This window comes from Habropoda laboriosa, unplaced genomic scaffold (genome assembly GCF_001263275.1).
Source record: "Habropoda laboriosa isolate 0110345459 unplaced genomic scaffold, ASM126327v1 scaffold102, whole genome shotgun sequence".
Taxonomy (NCBI): domain Eukaryota; kingdom Metazoa; phylum Arthropoda; class Insecta; order Hymenoptera; family Apidae; genus Habropoda; species Habropoda laboriosa.
In genome coordinates this window covers 2,241,316-2,263,332 of record NW_017100262.1, presented here as the reverse complement: position 1 = coordinate 2,263,332, position 22,017 = coordinate 2,241,316, and the positions used below count along the sequence as shown (strand labels likewise).

The 22,017-nt window shown below is 45.6% G+C and overlaps 1 protein-coding gene across 1 annotated transcript in view; it reads left to right on the top strand.

Moving 5' to 3' along the window:
• The first annotated feature begins 5,979 nt into the window (after nt 1-5,979).
• The window catches only part of LOC108572935, a 48,164-nt gene continuing 32,126 nt past the window's right edge, over nt 5,980-22,017 (top strand). The window contains exons 1-2 of the mRNA XM_017935277.1: nt 5,980-7,664; nt 7,782-7,977. Of these exons, the coding sequence (XP_017790766.1) occupies nt 5,980-7,664; nt 7,782-7,974 (1,878 nt within the window). The 3' untranslated portion in view covers nt 7,975-7,977. The remainder of the gene's footprint in view (nt 7,665-7,781; nt 7,978-22,017) is intronic.

Below are 22,017 nucleotides of genomic sequence, written 5' to 3'. Positions count from 1 at the left end.
CCCTAAAAATCATTCTCCTCTATCATCAAGCTTCTCCACCTCAATGTTCTCCAATTTCACCCTCTCGAAATCATCAAGAAGACCCAAGAGAATCGTTCAGCCTTCCGGAGCGCGTTCACGGGCGATGGAAGCGCGCTCGCGCTCTCTTGGATCACGAGCGATACATGCAGGACGCCCACGGATAGACGAGCGTGTGTCGCAACGCAAGAACGGCGTCTCTCCGCGTTTGTGCCTCGTCGATCTCGCTCCACGGCGATCGATCGTCTCGTTCTAGTCGGGGCGAGCAGCACGCGGGCTGATTTATCGACATGCCCTCGAATTATACGCCACGGCCCGAGCCAGCTTTCACCGTGGCCGGCTCCGTGCAGCTACCACCGCGTCTCTCCCTCTACGATCCTTTTGTTTCCTCCGTTCGATTTCGACACCGGCCACCGCAACGCAACCGATTGTCCCCGCGACACAGACAACGCACAGAGGAAAACCGGCCTTACCACCCCTTCTTTCCCCTCTCTCTCTCTTTCTCTTCTCTTCGCCTTTGGACGCGTTCGGTTTATCGCGTGTACCAGACGTGAGAGGAATGCGGAGTGTCTGTAAAAATCGGGGTGATCTAATCGGGGTGCTGTTTCGCGAGGATGATGATCGTTGTGATTTGTATGGAGATGCTGGGATTATTTTGTTACCGTGTGAAAGTTTGACAGAGGGAGAGGAATTTTGAATGTTGAAATTTGCAGCTTTGGGGATTCTAAAGTGTGTTGAATTGTGCGCTGTGAAATTTGCAACGTTGGTGATCTTAAAGCATCTCGAATTTCAAGCACTGAAATTTGCAACTTCGGTGATCCCAAAGCGCCCCGAATTCCACGCTTTAAAATTTGCAACCTTGGTGATTCCAAAATGCCCCGAATTTCACACGTTGAAATTTGCAACCTTGGTGATTCCAGAGTGCCCCGAATTCCACGTTTTGAAATTTTCAACCTTGGTGATCCCAAAGTGCCCTGAATTCCAGGCATTGAAATTTGCAACCTTGGTGATTCCAAAGCGCCCCGAATTTCAAGCGTTGAAATTTGCAACCTTGGTGATCCCTAAGCGTCCCGAATTCCAAGCACTGAAATTTGCAACCTTGGTGATCCCTAAGCGTCCCGAATTCCAAGCACTGAAATTTGCAACCTTGGTGATCCCTAAGCGTCCCGAATTCCAAGCACTGAAATTTGCAACCTTGGTGATCCCTAAGCGTCCCGAATTCCAAGCACTGAAATTTGCAACCTTGGTAATTCTAAAGCGCCCCGAATTCCACGCTTTGACATTTGCAACCTTGGTGATTCCAAAGCGCCCCGAATTTCAAGCGTTGAAATTTGCAACCTTGGTGATTCCAAAATGCCCCGAATTTCACACGTTGAAATTTGCAACCTTGGTGATTCCAAAGCGACCCGAATTCCAGGCATTGAAATTTGCAACCTTGGTGATTCCAAAGCGCCCCGAATTTCAAGCGTTGAAATTTGCAACCTTGGTGACCCCAAAGTGCCCCGAATTCCACGTTTTGAAATTTGCAACCTTGGTGATCCCAAAGCGTCCCGAATTCCAAGCATTGAAATTTGCAACCTTGGTAATTTTAAAGCGCCCCGAATTTCACGCTTTGAAATTTGCAACCTTGGTGATTCCAAAGCGCCCCGAATTTCAAGCGTTGAAATTTGCAACCATGGTGACCCCAAAGTGCCCCGAATTCCACGTTTTGAAATTTGTAACCTTGGTGATCCCAAAGCGTCCCGAATTCCAAGCATTGAAATTTGCAACCTTGGTAATTTTAAAGCGCCCCGAATTCCACGCTTTGAAATTTGCAACCTTGGTGATTCCAAAGTGCCCCGAATTCCACGCGTTGAAATTTGCAAATTTAGTGATCCCAAAGCGCTCTGAATTCCACGTGTTGAAATTCGCAACGTTAGCACTCTCAAAGCGTCCAAATTTGTAACTTTGGTGGTCCCAAAGCTTTCAAATTGCACACATCGAAATTTGCGGGTGACCAGAATTCTATTGCTCCCGCGATTCTAATCTCATTCAACGTTCAAAGAATGCGGAATAATTTTGAGGTTACGCATTCTAAGTAGAACACACTGCAACGAACTGGACACTCGATTATTCGAGTTCACCGTGTACTTTAAAATTCAGGCTACACAAACGCGATCAACTCGACCTCCATAATACACGGGAATGCCGTTCCACGGCTACAAACTGGCGAACTAATTCCTCGCCACGCACCTCGGGCCGTGTAACAATAAAACATTACGATTAGACGCCGTGTTTCCGAGTTTGCGACACCGTCTGTCCGCTCGTAGGCGTCTCCCGTCCATTCAGCCTGTGATAAGTATCGTTGCTGACCATCGAAACCCCGCAGATCTCTGTCAAACATCAACATTTCTTAACAATTCTCCACGCGGTCACTTCAAAATTTCATCGCGTAATTTCACAACGAAACATCGAACTCAACGTTACAATTCTTCTTCGAAACGATCCTACGTCGCGATGATTGATGAATCACTAGAGAAACATCAACAGGCGAGGTAACACTTTACATTCTCCCAAGTTTCGAACTTCACAATTCGCAATTTCCCGCTCATTTCTGCCAGCCACATTACACCAGACAATTACGACATTCGAGGCATTTAATCACGATTTTCCTTTCCATTCCACGATCACGTACACTTTGCACATTTTTCCCCCCAACTCGCAGAGTTCACGCATTCCAACAAACGAGATTATCTTCCCATACATCGAAAACTCTCCTCGAATCGTAGAATCGTTGAAAAAAAAGCATTATCAATAGGTTTGTTCAGGTACGTGTAGAGAGAAACGATGGAAACATAAGTATTCAAGAATATCGACAAGAATCGAAAGAAAGGGTACGGTATATACACGCGAGGATCACGCTTCCTCGATCTCTCGGAGATCCTCCGGTTGGTATCCTTGAGAAAGATGTCTCTTCCGTGGCTTCAAAAGGGTAGATTCCAGCATGAACGGTACACTCCCATCGAAAGAGAGGAGGATCGGTTGGTGTATCAGATACAATGCGATCCGTCTGTTCCCGTATCGCGTAATCGCCTTATCACAGGAACACGCACGCCGGCGAAGGAACTTAACGGTTTCCTGCGTTCGATCAAAGCAAGCACCGTTTCCTTAGCAGAGAGAGAGAGAGAGAAAGAGAGAGGCGGGAAAAAATGCCAATACAAATTTGCATCGAGGCAACTCTCTCGCTAAGAAATCCACCGTGTAAGCTTATGTGTGTAGAAATGGAGAGAGAGTGGAAGAGGAGAGATTCTCGTTGGCGAAGAATCTCCGAGAGAAGAGAGAGAGAGAGAGAGAATGTGTGTATGTATATATGGTCTCGTGTAGGAGAATGCAGGACAGAGAGGAGTGTGTCGAATAACTTCCTAGAGGCGCGCCTGTCACGACGCCCCGGGTCATTGGTCACCCCGTGCTTATCTGTAGCTGGCTACGGGCCATCTTGAGAAGGCCCCTTTCAGACGGCTCGATTTTCACCGCGCGATTTCATTATCCCCCCGATCCCTGGCCACGTACGCTCTCCTTAGCTCTGAATGGGCCTTTCACACGGCCACGGCGATAAATTGCCAGCGCGTTACAACGATACCCGGGCCTGGATCGAATGCGTCGCTTCCGTGTGGCCCGTCTTGGAACTCTCTGCGGATGAGTCACAACTCCAGGTTCCTTCGGTGTTTCGTGGAGTTTCCTTTGACTGGGGAACGAACGGGGAGGTTGGAATGAATTTAGGTGAAGGTTTGAGGAGGACCCAGTTAGGTATTGCAAAAATCTCAGGTGATATATTCGTATCTAGGATTGAGAAGAACACTTGATTGAGTGTTGTTTGAATACCTGCAATTAGTTGTTGGATGGAATAGGTTTGGATGAAGATTCGAGGAGAACCAAGTTAGGTATTGTAAAAATTGAAGATGATAGGATTGAGAAAAGAAATATTTCTCAAATTAATTTTGGTTGCTTGAGTACCTGGAAGTAGTTGTTGGATAGGATAGGTTTAGACAAAGGTTCGAGGAGGTCCATGTTAAGTATTGTACAAATTGAAGATGACAGAATTGAGGAGAAACTTGATTGAGAAAAAAGATATTTCTCAAATTAATAATTGTTTGAGCACCCAGAAGTAGTTGTTGCTGGATGGAATAGGTTTGGATGAAGATTTGAGGAGGACCAAGTTAGGTATTCTAAAAATTGCAGATGACAGATTAATATCTAAGATTGAAGGAATACTTAATTGAGAAAAAAGATACTTGCTAAGTTGTTCCTTATTGTTTGAGTACCTGGAAGTATCTATTATTGGATGAAATAGGTCTAGACCAAATTTGCAAGATCAGAAAGTTAGATATATAGAAATTGAAGGTGATAAATTGACATCTAAAATTAGTCACGAGATTCAGTACAGGAAAGAGATATTTGCTAAGTTATTTCTTATCATTTGAGTACCTAGAAGCAGCTGTTGCTGGATGGAGTAGGTCTAAATCAAATTTGCAGGAACAGAAATTACAGGTGACACATTGGTATTTAATGTTATTCACAAGATTCAACGCAGGAAGGAAATATTTGTCATTAGATAAAGTACACCTATATTGAAGATGAGCAAGCTATATCTACACAGACGCCCAAAATTCCTAAGAAAACTTGATCCACAGCTATCAATTTCTTAAAAAAATGTCATCCTCTTACTTCCGCTACACGACCCCAATTCGACTCTGCCTTAACGTCTTCCGAAAACATCCTCGACACATCAATTACAACCCACACCTTGCCAAACGTGAATCTTCACATTGGTAACGATCGAAAAAACCGGCCTGTCCCATCGACCTAAACTTCACCGACGAAACAGGCCCGAGCTGTGGGCCAGTTTCCCGTTACTTCCTCGTATCATCGTCGTAACCGACGATTAACGCGCCGCGGTATCTCGAAGGCTGGTTACCTAACGAGCGGTGTACGTAGAGCTGGGGCGGTGCCTTCGATTATTTCGAATTTCACGAAGGCGAGCGTATCCGTACGTATATATGTAGGTGGTGTGAGGAACGATCGTGACCGAACGATCGAACCATCGCGTTAAAAGCCGATTCCCCTGGACGAATTGCTTCACGATTTCTGCTATGGATCTGCACGGAAATTCCGCGGTGTCGTAACGCTTGGGAACCAGCCGTGCACCCGACAGAAGTACCCCTCGATGCTTCCGTGTTACCTTTCGTTCCGACGTGTATATCGGATAACCCAGGCTGGATTATATAAATCGCGGTCCGGTATGGGTCGATTGAAACGCTTCGCGATGGCAATTATCGCTCTCGTTCGGTTACCGTCGTGTGCAGAGATGATTGTGGACGGTGAAGACGAAGGTGGAAGGGTAGAGATTGGATTGTGTAAAAGTGTGGGGTTAATCCTGTTTAATCTGAAGACTAGAGCTTGGACACTTGGATCAATTTATAAGTTAATCGATGAGTTACAAATTTAAAAAAATAATTCTGTCATGGAATAGTTAACCCCTTGCCTTATAATCACGAGTCGCACTCAGATATTGACTAAGATGTGACGAAAGAATTTTTACACTTTAGCTCTAACTTTAGCTTCAATTCAAATCTGACGATTGCAAAGCATAAATTGCATTTTATATTTCGACTTCGTCTTGTTTAACATTCTACGGAAACAGTATCATAGGTATGAAAGCAGTATCGCATGAGTATGAAAACGGTATCACAGGTATCGATGAAAAATTCATAAGGCAAAGGCGTTAAGTCAATAAGACAAACGATCCCCGATCCAGGAAACGAAACTAACGTTCCTTCACTGATCTGCATTCCAGATGGAGCATAGAGACGCGGCGGCCGATCAGCAGGAGCGTCAGTAGCGATCATCGCCCGCCGGGGCCCTGAACGGGCCCTCCGTCCTGGGACCTCTCGCTAGAAGGCTGGGCGGCGTTGTAGCGCCGCGATGGCCGCGACTGACGGTCAGATCGTCGTTGCGGCGGCACGCTGGGCCGAGGAAGTGACGTACCTGCGTGAATTCGTCTCCAAGTATCGTCTGCCAGCGGTGATCAAGATCACGAAGGGTCAGTACGGCGGGCTGGGTGTACCAACGCTTCCTGCGCCCAGTCTGCAGAGTACTGCCCTTCTCGTATCCGCCGGACGTCGACGAAAGATCGTCGCTCAAGCGGTGAAGATCAAAGAAGGGCGTAGAGTGGTTGGCGTAGGACCTCGACTAGCTATTCCCGACTCCTACGCCGGTTACTTCGAAATTCTAAGCGAGGAAGGCAGAGCTGTGCGTGGAATCGAGTCCGTGAACGAACTCTGTCGAAGATGCCCCGAAGAGGGAGCTCTCGTGCGAGAAACCGTCCGTGGAATAGCTTGCAGAGTGGACGACGAGTCCGGCATAGTGGTCCCTGAGGGAACGAGGACTCTGGCAGCTGGAGAGACAATAGTAACAGCGGGGGAAGTCAGTCTACCGGGTCGTGGAAGATTTCTACGCTGCGTCGACTGTCGAGGTGAGAGCGTGCTGCTGGGAATGGAGCAACGCGGTCGTTTCAGCGCACTGGCTCGCGAGGACAACATCAGCGGCGTGCACACAGCCAGAGCGTTGCTCAGCAAACGTCTGCCATTGACGGTCAGACTGGTGCACGGTCAGCCACCGAGAGGACTGAAATCCTCGTCTCAGTTCGTCCCTGAGCTCAGGTTGTTGTCCACTTTCGAGGAGGAGCACGTATTCGCGCTGCCGTTGCAGAGAGAGGGTGCAGCTGTGGCTCTGCCTCTAGCCGCCCCGTTGAAGCTGGTGAAAGCGCGGAACGAGGAAGCTCTCAGGTCGATGCAAGAGTTCACGAGGCTCGTGGAGCGTGCTTCCCGTCTGGTTGCCGACGTAGCCGATCGTGCACACGTGCTAGACGGTCGCCTAGGCGAGAGCAAGCCCTCGAGGCAAACTAGAAGCGGCTCGGGCTTCCTCAGGCGATCCTCGACCAACTCGGACAACGGACCGCTCGGCTACCATCGAAACACGGCCAGCCACCACCATCACCATCATCACTATCACAGCAACGGCCATCAGGCGTCCTCCGGACACGCGGGATACAGAGACGAGAATCGCGTTCCACCTTCGGCTTGCACAGAAGAGTACGACGAGATCGATCAGATCTACGATTACGTTCGCGGCTTCGCACCGTTGCCCAAGAGCGTCAGGTCGCCTTACGAGAGCCCTCTACCCGGTGCACAGGGCTCCAGTCCACCTCTGACGCCTGTCACAGTGACGATCGCGCCTCTGCTCGACGACAGACCGGAACCACCGCCCATCGAGACCATTCCAACGAAGAAGATACAGGCCGAGAAGAGGACGAGACGTGCTGTGAAGGAGGCACCGCAGCCCAGGGTCGAGAAGCCGCCGTTGGCGAAGCTGTACGTGAAGAACAGTGGCACGCAGAGAGGACGTCCTTTGATGAGGCAAAAGAGCGCGTCGCCGTTGAAAGAGACGCCACCTGGGTACAAGGGTGGATCGCCGCTTTTCAACATCAGATACAAGAGTTTGACGAACCTTCAGCAGGCTATGGAGCTAGATGGAACGCTGGATTCGAGCCATTCAGGGGGTAGAACGTCGGGGGACTCTGGTGCTGGTGCTAAGCTACCAGAAAAGAGGTATGAAATTTACACAAATATTTTCTTACTTCGTGTTTCATCTTTCGATTAATCTTGAAACTGCTGAGATCGATAGTTAGGTCGCTATAGACGTTAAATTGCACATTGAACACTCAGATCACGGCGTTTGAGCAGACCACGCTCCCTGACGAATTTAGTATGGGAGCTACGCGGCGGAAGTGGCCTCGGCTGCGCGAGACCGGAAACTCCACCACCCGCTACAGCAGCACCACTACCGCCGACTAAATGTGGACCACGTCTTGCTGTCACCGTGGTGGCACCTCGACGTGTTGGCACGCTCTACCTCTAACTCGTGAGTACCATTTTTCTACCATTCCAAACGACGAATAACTTTGCATAATTTTGTCTCCCAGAGTTATCCTGTAAAAAAAAGTTACACTTCCTACCATTCCAACGCTCGTAATTCTCTCCGTATCTACGAATTAGCCACGTTGCCATTTGACCATTATAACACCCGTAGTCTCTAATCCTTCCCTAATCGTTTACCTGTTCCGCCATTAAGTCTCCACTTTTTGCCGGCACTTGGGGCAATTTTGTCGTCTCGTAAACGCTTCCTCGGGGAGAGGAACTTCCCCTTCAAAAAATCCCATTTAACCAACCGACGCACATGTACATCCCTTCCGAGGGAATTAATTTGCCAGCGGTCTGACCACGCTTGAACCGCGAGCACAGAGATGGTAGCATGAATGGTGGAATAGGAAGTGATAGAGGCAGGAACAGGCGTGCACCGGTTACGACGCAGTTAGAACGTAGTTTGTCCGGGAATCGTTAAATTTACAGGATCCCTGGCCGGGGTCAATGCTTTAACGAAGCGTTTTACTGGCCGTTATAAATGGTTGCCAAGTGTTTCCCTATTGGCAGTGACTCCTTATTCGTTTCATCGCCCCTCGTCATAATCCCGCATCTAGGAAACGCACCTGTGCCATTCAGGAAGCTGCCAGGCTTATTGCGTGTTATTATTGTTACCCTGGTACATGCCCCTTCGACGTGATCGCGATTACTTGTGCGATTTTTCCGCGTTTCGGTAATTAACACGTTGCTCATCCTCGATAGGTTCATCGGGAACCGGAGTGCCTCAAATTTTTAGAATAATTAAAGTAAAATAGATACCCTGGACGTGCTGGGATATTAGCTTTTGAAGATCTCGATTGATTAATCAAATTTTATTTTTAAATATTTCTCAAAAATTTTAAATATTCTACGCACAGACTTTTCTCTCATCGATTGTTCTCTTACTGATCCTCGCGCGCCTCTTTCACCCTTATTCATCCTTACACCCTCGCGTTCTTTCTTTCTCTAGCTCCCTACTTTTTTCGCTCTAGCCAAAAATTCTTCGAATTCTTGCTCAAGCATTCTCCGTTCACCCGATACTCTAGCACTCTCCTTCCAAACACTCTTCTTTCACACCTCTATCTCTCGAACCCAAATATTCTTCGTTCATGCAGCTATGGTTTTTAGCTAAACATTCACACGTGATATACTCTTCATTCGCACTTCTATCTTCCTGCCTATCTACACCATCATTCCCACAATGAAGAAACTTTTCTTCCTCGCCTCCTGAAAGCACATGCAAACCTGACTTGGCAGTGAACGTGTTGACGAGAGTTGAACGAATTCAGTAGATTCTTTTCTTCCTTCAAGCAGAGTTTAAGCGTGCAGATACGTTGAGAAGAATAGTTGTAGCTTCTGCGCTCTCGAATTGAACGTTTAGCCAAGTTAGGAGCGTTAGCAAGGATTCTATGCAACATTGTGACACACGCAGAACTGCCGTTCCGCACTTCAAGTGATGTCTGTGTTGTAATTCAAGGTGTAGTGCTGGCCAAGTAGGCTCTCTTTTCTGGTATGGAACGTGTATTCCATATACAGCTGAACTTCCTCGAAGTTCAATGTGCATAGAGAACAAGTGTATTCAGATAGGTTGTACCGAGAGAGGCCTAGCTACTCTATTACTTAGATCCAAGTGTGATATACATGTAACTATATGTATCTCACTCTCATTCAATCTCTGAACATAAATTCTTGCACGTGAATACCCTTAGTACCTGTAGCGATATTTTCTACCTTCCTTACAGCCGTACACTATTCTATCACCAGCTAACGTTTAATTACACGCTCTGTATTCTACGAGAGAGAGAGAAGAATTCTAGGATAGAAGCAACTTTTGCTAGGAGAAATTGTGAAAAAAATTAGACGAGGTTTCTTAACCCTTTTCACTGCTTTGTCCAGTGTGACTCGACGTCAATTTTATTCACAGGTACTCCTATGTCGAGTCACATTTTTAAACGCCAGTTTAAATTTCTATTATAATTCGCAATATTTTTCTTATACTTAGAGAAGCAACGTTACATTGCTTTTGTTTACGTTGCTTCCTATCAACCAATTCTCCTCTGAAGTACATTTTAACCCCTGTGTCAATAACCACAATTGTCGTTCACTTTATCGTCCAATTTTCGTACTTTTCTCATAACAAAATTCTGAACTTGAAGCAAACAGGGATAGGCAATGTGCCAAATAACAATTCCAAACTTGAAGCAAACAGGAATAGGAAATGCGAAGACGAAATATTTCGAGTGAGAATGTGCAAAAGAGTGCTCGGTTATTGATACAAGTACTGACACTTAATTATTGGAAAGAAACTGAAGGGGAGAAAAAAAAATGTTTCTGGTACGAACACTTGCATCTTCGCGGTATTGCCGATGGAAATTAGCAAGGTCCACCGCAGGTTAATCTACCATGACCTAACTCAGTTCCCCAGTCCCGTTTGAACCGGCGAAAGGAAACTCCTCGTAGCGTGAAAGAGAGCAGAGGACGATGTGAACGTTGGGTGTCACGTGTGGAAGGAAGAGGCCGAGGAGATAATGAGGGAATCAGAAAACGAGAGAAAGAGGGAACGTAGGAGAGAAGATAGTCGGTGGATCGCGAGGCGGACAGCCCGGGGATACGTAACGTCATCCTCGCTCCGCGCAGCGATATAATAGCCCTGGTTTGCCTCGAAGCCGCTCCGTGAGCGGAATTAAACGAGAGCAGGTTCAACGGTTGAACAAACCGTGGCTTCCGGTCGGCCAGCCCTCGCTCCCCTTCGCCCTTCTCTCTCTCTCTCTCTCTCTCTCTTTCGTTGCTGCAACTCGATCGCGTATTACGAAAATTACGATTACTCCTGGTGCAACTCTGTCTTCCTACTTCGCGGATATCGAGGTGATGATTTTTTGCGAGGTGAACGGCAATGATCTTCGTTTGGTGCAACGGGACGATGGGAGGAAGGCGAAAGGCTGTGGGTTTTTTTGGAATTTTTTTTGGGAAGATGAAGGTGATAATTTGGTGATGACATTGTGTCGCTGTTGGAAGGTTGTGGGGTTCGTCTCAAAATTCTGTGGATGTAACATTGCCTAGTGAACGAGTAGAGTTGAACAGAGGCCTAAGATTGTTAAAGGGAATTGTAGAAAAATCGTAATGGTAATAATGTGAAATTGAATTTTTTATTTGGAAGGATGAAGTTAATAAAATGGTATTACAAGTGGAAGATTGCAGCCTCGGTATCAAAATTAGAGCTGAATAGAGGTCGAAAATTGCCGAAGTGTGCCAATAATGTGAAATAGAACGAGTTTTTATTTGGAAGGATGTTACAATTGGAAGATTATCAGTTTATTCTCAAAATTCTGGTACACTTTGCAACACTCGAACAAACGAATTATAGTTGAATATGTGTCTAAGATTGCCAAAGGGAATTTTATTGATTGAGGAATTGAACGATTTTTCATTTGAAAGGACCAAGTTAATGATGCCACAATTCGGAGATTCTATACTAATTCTGAAAATTCGGTAAAACACTGCAACGCAATTTTAAACGCATTCCCAGCAAAACGAATCACAGCTGAATAGAGGGTCTACCATTGCCAAAGAGAATGTAAAAAAGGGTCGCGATTGTAATAATGTGAAATTGAACGATTTATGGTCCATTACATCTAACGATATTATGCAACAATATTCCTTAGAACATTGTACAAGAATGAAATATTATTCCTTGTAAATGATAAATCTACCCAATCAATTTAGCAATGTGTTCACGTTCGTCGAAGTCTCGAAAGATCGTTTCGAAAAAAGATCTAATACAGTGTTCTACAAGAAACCTACGATCTACTCGACGAGTCTTCGTCAGACAGGAAATTCGCACAAATGGACGAATTTCCACTTGGTTAAATTTCACGAGTACTTGTCTCCTTCGTACTCTTCTTCGTTCCATGGTAGCAAAGGGTAGCGAAGGATGCTCAAGGCCAGCGGTACTTGCTTAATTAATTAACCGGGGAGCAGCGTCGTCTAGCTTCCCTGGTGCGTTTCGACCAAGGGATACCTGGTAATTTTCAACTGTCTCTGGCTGACGATGCGTGTGCACGCAGCCTGGTCACGATGTGCCTGCGGTTAGCCGCAAGTGACAAGCTGGAGGAAGGCAATTTCGAATGAAACGCTCGCGAGCACTTGGACGCTCTTTACGGAATTTTTTTCAAACCAGTTGCTCCACAAAAAGAGGAAAAAATGTATTTATGTATGTGGGATCGGAAATGGGACTGTACTCGTCGAAAGGAGCGAATTACTTGGTTGTGGGCGTGGAGAATCGAAAGTCGCGGGTTCCCAAATTTTTTCGAACCACTTGTTCCACGAAAAGAGGGGAAATGTGCTTATGTATGTGGGATTATGGGATCTCTAGATCCATTGAAAGGGGGAAATCTCTTGGCTGTGGATGTAGAGTTTCTAAAATCGCAGATTTCAAATTTTTTCGAACCACTTGTTCCACGAAAAGAGGGGAAATGTGCTTATGTATGTGGGATTATGGGATTTCTAGATCCATTGAAAGGGGGAAATCACTTGGCTGTGGATGTAGAGTTTCTAAAATCGCAGATTTCAAATTTTCTGAATCCACTTATTCCACGAAAAGAGGGGAAATGTGCTAATGTATGTGGGATTATGGGATTTCTAGATCCATTGAAAGGGGGAAATCACTTGGCTGTGGATGTAGAGTCCCCAAAATCGCAGGTCTGAAATTTTTCTTCAGTTCCAAAATATAAAATACTTAAGTCATCGTTGATGGGTTAACAAATTTTCATAGTACGCGGTAAGATTTATATACGTGGAATACTCATCGAAAGGAGAAAATCACGACGAGGAAATTAAGGTGGGAAATTCTGGAAATCACTGATTCTCAAATGTTTCCTCAGCTCCGAGATATAAAATTCTTAGGTCGTCGTTGAGAAATTAACAAATTTTCATAAGACGCGGTATAAGATTTATATATGTATGTGGAAGCAACTCACGAGGAAATTAAAAGGGCGTCGTGACTACGGACGTAGAGCCCCAAAAATCACAGATTCTCAAATTTTTCTTCAGTTCCAAAATATAAAATACCCAGGTCATCTGTGAGAAGTTAAAAAATTTTCCTAAGATGCGCTAAGATTTATATATGTGGAAGCAAATCACGAGGAAATTAAGACTAGAATCCCCAAAGTCAGAGATTCTCAAAATTTCCCTCAGCTCCGTCATACACAAAGAGGTTAACAAATTTTCCCAAGCCGCGCTAAGTGAGACGTAACGAAGCGTTTGCACCACTCGCGTTTCAGTTGCACTCGCCACGCGAACCCTGGGTGGCGGTGTCTTATGATTGATGAGTGAACGCGGCGGATTTGTGGTAGGTTGCTGTCCGAGGGAAAGTAACCTCGTTCCTCGGTTTTTGTCCAGCCTCAACACGGCCTCCTTCTCTCCTATATATCTTCATTACGAAATTGCAAACTTGGAGATCACCGGTTCCGCTATCATAATTACCGAATCAAACGCAAACCCACGTTAATTTCCATCCCTCCCGTCATTTTTACCCCCTTATCCATCGATAAACTCGGTGAAAATAAGAGAAATTTCCACGACTCGCTAACGACGATCGACGACAGAGAAAAATTGAAGAGGATTTTCGTCTGGCGAATTTTTCCCCATCGTCGATTCCCGTAACAGAGAGAGACGCGGTCACGGGAGGCCATAAACGACGAATGGGTTTGTGATATCGAATTCGCGTGCTGCCGGATAGTAACGAGCTCGTGCTTCCTTCGTGGTTCTCTAAGGATTATTAATGAAATAAAATCGAAGAAAAAGGAAAAATCAAAGTGGACAATGATGGAACGAAGAATCACACTGTTCTCCTTGATTGATGCTGGATTAATCACCGGCATTTACGAACTTGATTGACCATCTTGCGCAACGAGATACACCGACCGTTCATCTTTCACGAAGGCATGTTCCTTTCACGAACGTTCATCAGCGACAATTATGAAACGAGGAGGTTCCAGCCTTGCTCTCGCGAGGTCACGGTTGAGGCGAATTTTTTTCTGCTGTGTGGATGTTCCAATGGAGGGAAATCTGTTTTTATTGGACTGTGGTACCTTGCTTTTAACCCTTTATCTTACGATTTTTTTGATGTGAGTTCGAAATACAGTTGGGAAATAAAGTTACTGTTCACGTTTATTACAATATTTCTTTTGTCATATTTTGACTGCGATTTGCAGTACGAGTGTGATTCGTTCATTATTTTACCATTCACTTTTACTCCAATTACGAAGCAATGGAATACAGAAAATAATAACACCTTTATTACTCAAAATAACACAAATACAAAGGCGAGACTTACCTAACTTAGATATTGTGGAATTGGTTTAATAATATGTTGTGAGTGATGGCGTGAATGTAGTGTGTTTGTCGAATCGTCTCGAGATTTGGAAAACGAGCGGATCATACAGAGAAACAGGGAGTGAAACAGTAGAACCGCGTTGTTATTGATATCAGAGAGTACGTGAGAATTTATTGCGAGACATGATAAGAGACCGTTGATCAGATTATCATTATGTTTATAGTTATTATGAAATTATTGTTATAAAATATATTCCTATTCAACTTATCATCACGTATTATACAACCACAGATATGGCAACAAATTCTCTGTAAAAATTGCTGCCGCTTCTGATTTGACAATAATTTGCACCACAAGTGTGATTCGTTATTTTGAGCCAAAGGGTTAATAAAAATCACTACTCCTTCGTCACTCGTTTCCATTCCAAATAAAAGATAATAAAACACAGATGCAGCAGATTGAAGCTCAAGACTCACCACAACTTGCTTTTTCACAAAAATCGCCTCCAACTCTGAACTCGACAAAAATTTCACATTCCACTGCGCCCCGAACGTGCAATTGAATTTCGTTTTACTTTACATTAAAACGAACCACCGTCCGTGATTCGTGCAACTCTTCAGATCCCTCTCCGCGAGGAATCCATGAAAACCGGCCATCAATTCGCAATTAGGGGACGACCTTCGTCAATAGCCCACGTCCGTTCAACCCGTGGCAGAAGTAGCCATCGGATGGATCATTGGCTAGGTTGACCGCAGGCGACGCTCTCCGTCGACGTTGATTAATATCAACAAATTCTACGACACGTTCCTGCGATTACCCGTGCCCGAGGTATTTTCCTGATTTCTCAAACGGGTGGCATTACCCATGGAAATTGCTCAGTCTCGATCCGCCGGCTTCGATCTCTCCTCCGCTCTCCCCTCTCCCCCTCGGTATTATTGACCGCGATCTATATTTTCGTACGATCCCCGCTTCCGTTGCGTACAACCAGCCTCTCTCCCTCTCTCTCTCTTTCGCGCTCGTACCGGAGCTACGGATTTCATGGATCTCCACGCAGCATCCGTTCCCTCGAACGGGCTTAATGGCCAACTCGTAGTCAGTTCATCGAGGTAAACGCCTGTTGATCTACCATCTGAATAGTGTGCAACTGTGTTGCACACGGCAACCAGAAGATAATGAAGTTGATCGGTTATTGAGGAAACGTGCGGCGCCGTTTCGATCCTTACAAATTGCTCGATTATCCCAGATTGGACTTTGGAGACTTTGTCTCTCGAAAGAGAGAATCTTGTTTCTCTCTTTTTTCTCTTCTTCTCTCTGGTGTGTATCTCCTTTATGCATTGGAATTCTCGGCAAATTACCATGGAGATTAGCGTGTAACTTTGCCCGATAAAAAGGGGGATTCGACGTGCACGATGATTTTGTACCGAGAGAGAGAGGGAGGGAAAGGCGATGTACTGTTAGAGGAGGTAGAGAGAGAGAATTGTGAATGGGCAATTGATCCAGGAGAAGTTTCTTCTTGCCTTTCAGACGGTAATTTCCGGTTGCTTGAAGCCGAGGCGTCGATGAAGCAGTGTCATTCAGACGATCACCCTTTCTTACACAGTTTTTGCTTATTCAGTGGAACGTGGAGACGCCGCACGAGGGTCATTCGATAGTCCCTAATCGACTGATTAAGCAATTAACTCGTAAACGTTCACCGGACTGGTTAGGCAGATCTATAAAATCGTTTTATGATCTGTAGCTCTGTAGCACTGATTTCGTTTCAGAGACTGTCGTTTCGAATTGCTTAACGAAGGGGAACGAGAAACTGGTTTGCCAAAATATATTCCAGAAAAATTTCACTTAGTTCATTTGCATACTAAACAGTCTCGTGAAATTCACGAAGAATCAGGTGAAATAGAAATTATTTGATTATTCGGCGATACTTATTTGGTCGCCTTTAAAATAATCCTTGCAACACACTTATGCTAAGGAATTTGCAATGTTTGTAGCATCGATGGAACTCAATTTCTGCGATGATTTCTAGCTCATTTTGTTTCATCATCTCAGTTGACTCAAAACAGAGTGATAATAGTCAAGCTTTTGCCCCAAAATGTGCCCCAATTTGCCCTGGTGTAAGTCAGAAGGGACTCCGGCATAGGACCCGCGGTTCGGTACTCCGAGGGTTAACTGTCGGGGAAGGTACCGTTTAACTTTTGTTACCATGTCAATTAGAAACAGAGATACGATGGTTTCCGGACAACCTAATAGTATCCCTTATTAACCGTCCGACCAGTCGATATTCTTTCCGTATTAAACAGCCTATACTCAAAGAACGAGTTTGTCCGGGAACTTTTTTCAAACAGATCTGAGTAACGCTAAAAGCATCCTACCTTCGTCACCCTAGCCTCGCCGATATCGCCATCTAATCCCCGTATCGCCTGCTTCGTCCACTTTCCTCCGGCGAGCCCCCGCAATTTCCATCTCGTGAAATCGCTGAACAACGTGGATCACGTATCGATACAAATACCGGTCTAAACGCAGCCGAGGGAAAGACACGCGGCGGATCAGAATGATCGACAGGCATGTCGCAAGCAGAGCTATAGATCCACGGCGTGTATCGACCAGGTTGCAGCTGTGTTTTCACTCTTGTGCCCGAATTCATGCATATTTATCGCATTACCTGGCTGCATTGCATGCAAATTACGGACGAGTCCGGGCTCGTTACCCGGTGGGCACACGCTCTATCCCATTGTCTGCCCACGCTACCACTTCCCTCTCTTCGTGTAGACAGTGGATGCCATCGTGGCATAGTTCACCGCGTCTCGTTTTCTTTCCCCTCCCTTTCGGGTCACACGACCACTTTTTTCAACCCATTTACGAGCCACCGGTCCCCTGACGACGACGATGCAGGAAGGAGAATGGGATAATGGGAAGAGGACAACTAGGAAGATGCCACCTACGATTTCAGACGTGATCGTTTCCAGGTCTGTCGGCGTGGGTGACGGCTGAGGGAGGAGTTTCTGTGATGATGGTACCGTTGGAACACAGGGCTATTGAATGCATTACGACCTGGGTAATTGATTGTCTTCTGTGGATTCTGTGAACGGTTTGATCTATCGTTATAGTAATAGACCGAGTGTGAACTTTGGGAAGCGGTTGTTCTTGAAAGTGAAGAGGCTTGACGAGTTTGAATTAAGAGGATGAGGAAGGTGGGAAATTATTGTTGTTAATGTGGGAGGCATAGACATTTTGTGCATGTTTAGTTTGAAACGATAGTTGCTTGAGTGGAGAGCACTTGAGATAGAGCGACAGAGGTGCGGAAGAAGAGTGTTTAGGACAGAGTATTTGAGAAGGAGAGAATGCGCAGGTGCGAGATTGAATGAGTGTAGAAAAGTCAGAATAGCAGGTCAGAGTAGTAGGACAGAGTAGAAAAGTTAGAGTAATAGATCAGAGTAGAAAAATTATAGTAATACGTCAGAGTAAAAAAGTCAGAGTAGTAGATCAGAGTGAAAAAGTCAGAGTAGTAAATCACAGTAGAAAGGTCACAGTAACAGATCAAAGTAGAAAAGTGAAGGTAGTAGTGCAGAGTGAAAAAGTCAGAGTAGTAAGTCGGAGTAAAAAGGCCAGATTAGTAGATCAGAGTGGACAAGGTCAGAGTAGTATGTCACAGTAGAAAAGTCAAAGTAGTAGTGCAGAGTAGAAAAGACAGAGTAGTAGTGCAGAGTAGAAAAGTCAGAGAAGTAAGTCAGAGTAAAAAGGTCAGAGTAGTAGATTAGAGTGAAAAAGTCAGAGTAGTACGTCAGAGTAGATTAGTCAGAGTAAAAAGGTTAGAGTGGAAAAGTCAAAGAAGTAAGCCGGAATAAAAAGGTCAGAGTAAAAATGTCAGAGTTAAAAGGTCAGAGTAGTAGATCAGAGTGAAAAAGTCAGAGTAGTAAGTCGGAGTAAAAAGGCCAGATTAGTAGATCAGAGTGGACAAGGTCAGAGTAGTATGTCACAGTAGAAAAGTCAAAGTAGTAGTGCAGAGTAGAAAAGACAGAGTAGTAGTGCAGAGTAGAAAATTCAGAGAAGTAAGTCAGAGTAAAAAAGGTCAGAGTAGTAGATTAGAGTGAAAAAGTCAGAGTAGTACGTCAGAGTAGATTAGTCAGAGTAAAAAGGTCAGAGTGGAAAAGTCAGAGAAGTAAGCCGGAGTAAAAAGGTCAGAGTAGTATTTCAGAGTAAAAATGTCAGAGTTAAAAGGTCAGAGTAATAGTCCCGAGTGGCAAAGTCAGAGTAGACGTTCACGGCAGAAAAGTCAGTCACTACGAAAAGCAGAAGTGTCGACAGAGTAGAAAAGACAGAATTGTTAATGAGAGCCGATGTAAGCTACAACAACGCCAGTACGAGAGACACTACCAGCGAGGCAGAAATCAGGTCTGATAAGTAACGCGTATCGGCCTTCACACCCACGCGTTCCCTCCTCTCCCCACTGCAATCTACACGCGAGATGCTCGGAGAAGACACGCCTAGGCCCTGTGCGTACAATTTATAATCGGTCGGGGAACGGTAGTCGACCGGTAATCGCTTAGAAAAATCACTCGCCGAGGAGCAAGTAGAAACGCCCGTGTGTGGTCAGACATCCAGTCGCGCGTTCTTGCTTCCTCGTTAAAAGGAGCAAAACTGTGAAAATTCAAGAGAGATGAAACTGGTCGAAGTTCTCGAATGCTACCACGGACGAGAACAGGTACGGCCTCTTTTCTAAAATTATCCGCATTCATAATTATTCTCCCGTTGATAAGCAAACGAGCATGCTGATAAACGTGAATCCGCGTAACGGTACACCGTATGTACATATTTGGTTTCGTTCGACGACTGTAAATTCCATCTTTTCGTTAAACTATCCAATAATTTCACTTCTTTTTTTTTTTATTGCATCGAAGGAAAAAATGATTATTTGCGAGATCGTTCAATTTCTCCCGATTCGTTGATTAGTTTAACCTAACTGTGGTTTCCAGTTTCGAAGTTAACGACAGCCAGTTCTAAATTCGGTCCGTTTTACCGTTTCCAACGATTACTAGATATAATTAGCGAGAACGTAGTTCGCGGATGATACCGAAGTGCCGCTTTTAACGCGTTTATCCGCGCGCGTTATTGCTGCTTCGTACGATACCAGTTATCGCGCTCGCGGCCGACAGTCACGCGGCACCGACACGCGGCAAATAAGAGTAGAAAGACCAGTAGAAATCCCGGTGCATGGTCCGGCCGTTATGCCATCGACGACAGTGGCGTAATCGACGCGGCTCGGGGTGGGAGAGGATCGAAGACGGTGGGGTGCGGTAGAGCACTCTACGAACTTTCTATCTTATTGTACGTTTCGAGAACTGTCTGTCAATCTGTCTCATTAAGAGAACGTATATTGACTTAAATGTATCTGGTACGATCGGTGCTTTCTCCGAATGTTTTTTTTTTTTTTTGTAACACCTGTGATTTATGTAACGAAGGTGTGCGCGTTCGTAAATTGCGAACGAAAGGAGAGGATTGACGTTTAATTTGCGACAATTCTGGTCCGTTAGAATCTCGTCGCCGTTCTCCTCTTTCTTATTCTTTAATTCGAAGTTCACGTGTCTGGCGAAGATGAGAATGAAAAAGAAATCGACAGCATCGAACGTTAGCCATTATTGACGATAATAATTTCTGCCCGAACACAAGCACGCCTATGGTTTGCACGCGATATTGGCGACGCGTGTCGCGCCAATGCGCGCACAGTATGTGTAACATGCAACCGCAGCGGGAATAAGACGACGGAGTTGGTTCGTGGCGAAATTGTCCGGCATCCTTCCGCGCCGCGAACGTAATTGGCCTCCGTGGGGATCGCGGTTAATCGAGGCCTGTCCCTTTTTCACCACCATCGCCGTTTCTTTCGTGGAAGCGGTCGATTTTACCGTGAAACGCGAATCGTTTTGTGGCCGGCGAATTAGACGATAGAAGTGGCGATCGAGGGCGATAAAACGATCGGTCGAATGGGGAAATTTTATGGGTTAGCTGCAACTTGGAAATCTAGGATGGTAAATGGCATTTATCGAGGGGGAAAAAGTTGCACGCGCGTTTATCGGTGGTAACGTGATCGATATAGCCTGCCGCGGAATAAATTCACCGTTCAAGGTCACCGATAAGAACCTCTCTCTCTCCCTTTTTTCCACTCTGTTCGTGAAACTCGACTGCTACTACCAGCGAGAAAAAGGGGAAACGTATGAAAAATTGAAGTATATGCTCGGTGAAATTACCATTTCCATTTCAATTCCGCAGCAATCAACGTCAGCGCCCCTTTCCCTTTTCCTTTCGACGTCATTGTCTAGGCAGGAGATGCTCGTTAGCCTTCATCGCAACCTTCCCTATGCACACACGTCTTCTCTCCTCCAAGCTCGATTCTCTCCTCCTGTAGAACAGCCATTCTCCGCGTTGTGTACGTGCATATTTGTGCGTGGGCGGAGACCAGTAGCCGGCTGGCCGCACGGCCGGTTGATCGGCCTGTTGGACCGTGACGTGCCAACCACTACCACTTTATTATTACTACTATGCACTGGCGCGCATTACTCCCGTGTTCTGCTGTTGTGCGCGCGAGCGATCCTCTCCGGAGTCCAGGGTTTATTACACTTGCCCCGATCAAGCGTACGCCACGCTACGCATCCGTCTTGGGGATCGACGAGCGAAGAACGCGGTGGAACGCACTCCGTAGGAGCAATGCGGATGTGTCTGAGGTCTTTCCCCGCGCGATTGCTAGAAGGGCGACTGGCAAGGGAGGTTTCTATACTGTGCTAGTGGTAGACTCGAGAATTGAGCGTATTTCAGAGAGTTAGTAAGCAGGGAAATTGTGGGGGATATTGTTGAAATTGAAGAATTGCATTGATGAAGGATAATTTTCTATTTTGTGGCGGTATTATATTTATGAGAGTGTAGGAAACGAAGAATAATTGGTGAATATTGCAAGAAAACCGAGAAAAAAATCAGAGACTTAAAGTGGATTCGAACCCGCGACCACCGAGTTTGCAGGCCGCGACTCTACGCGCTACGCCAATAACGCCCTCGCTATTTTCTCTCGTCGGTTCTCTATTTAACGTACGGAGGCTGTAATATATCGAATATGTATTCTTGGAAGTTAAATAAAAGGTGCAAGAAGGAAATACAAAAAAAGAAAACAATTCACAATGTTCTTTTTACGTCTGAGTAAACGACGAAGGAGGAAAACTACCATGTAGCGAGAATCAGAGGAGTGGGGGCTTATGAGAGATGCGTGGCTCGCGGTGGGGGAACGTCCTTGGGAGGAAACTAGCTCACGCTCCGACTATAGCCCCCGTAACTCCTCGCTGCGATCGAGAAGGCGAATTCAATGTCGCCTGGATCACAGTTCTGTTAACCTGACAAGAGCGAAAGTGGCTCTTATCGCGAACGAATCGACGTTCTAAATTCTCATTCCCGATTTAACACGACAGTTAGAGCGTGGGATGTGCGTTAAAGCGTACCTGAACTTCATCAAAGCTTCACCAGCCGTACTTCAACGAGTATACATAACGCGTACCACCAGTGAATAAACTTTCGGTCCCTGTCTAGCAAGCTGACACGAGAGTGCCGCGTATAAATTCAATTAGAGTCCCTTATCGCGAGGCGTGCAACAATTAACCGATAAAAATCTACAGTTAGCATCGACGGTTAAGG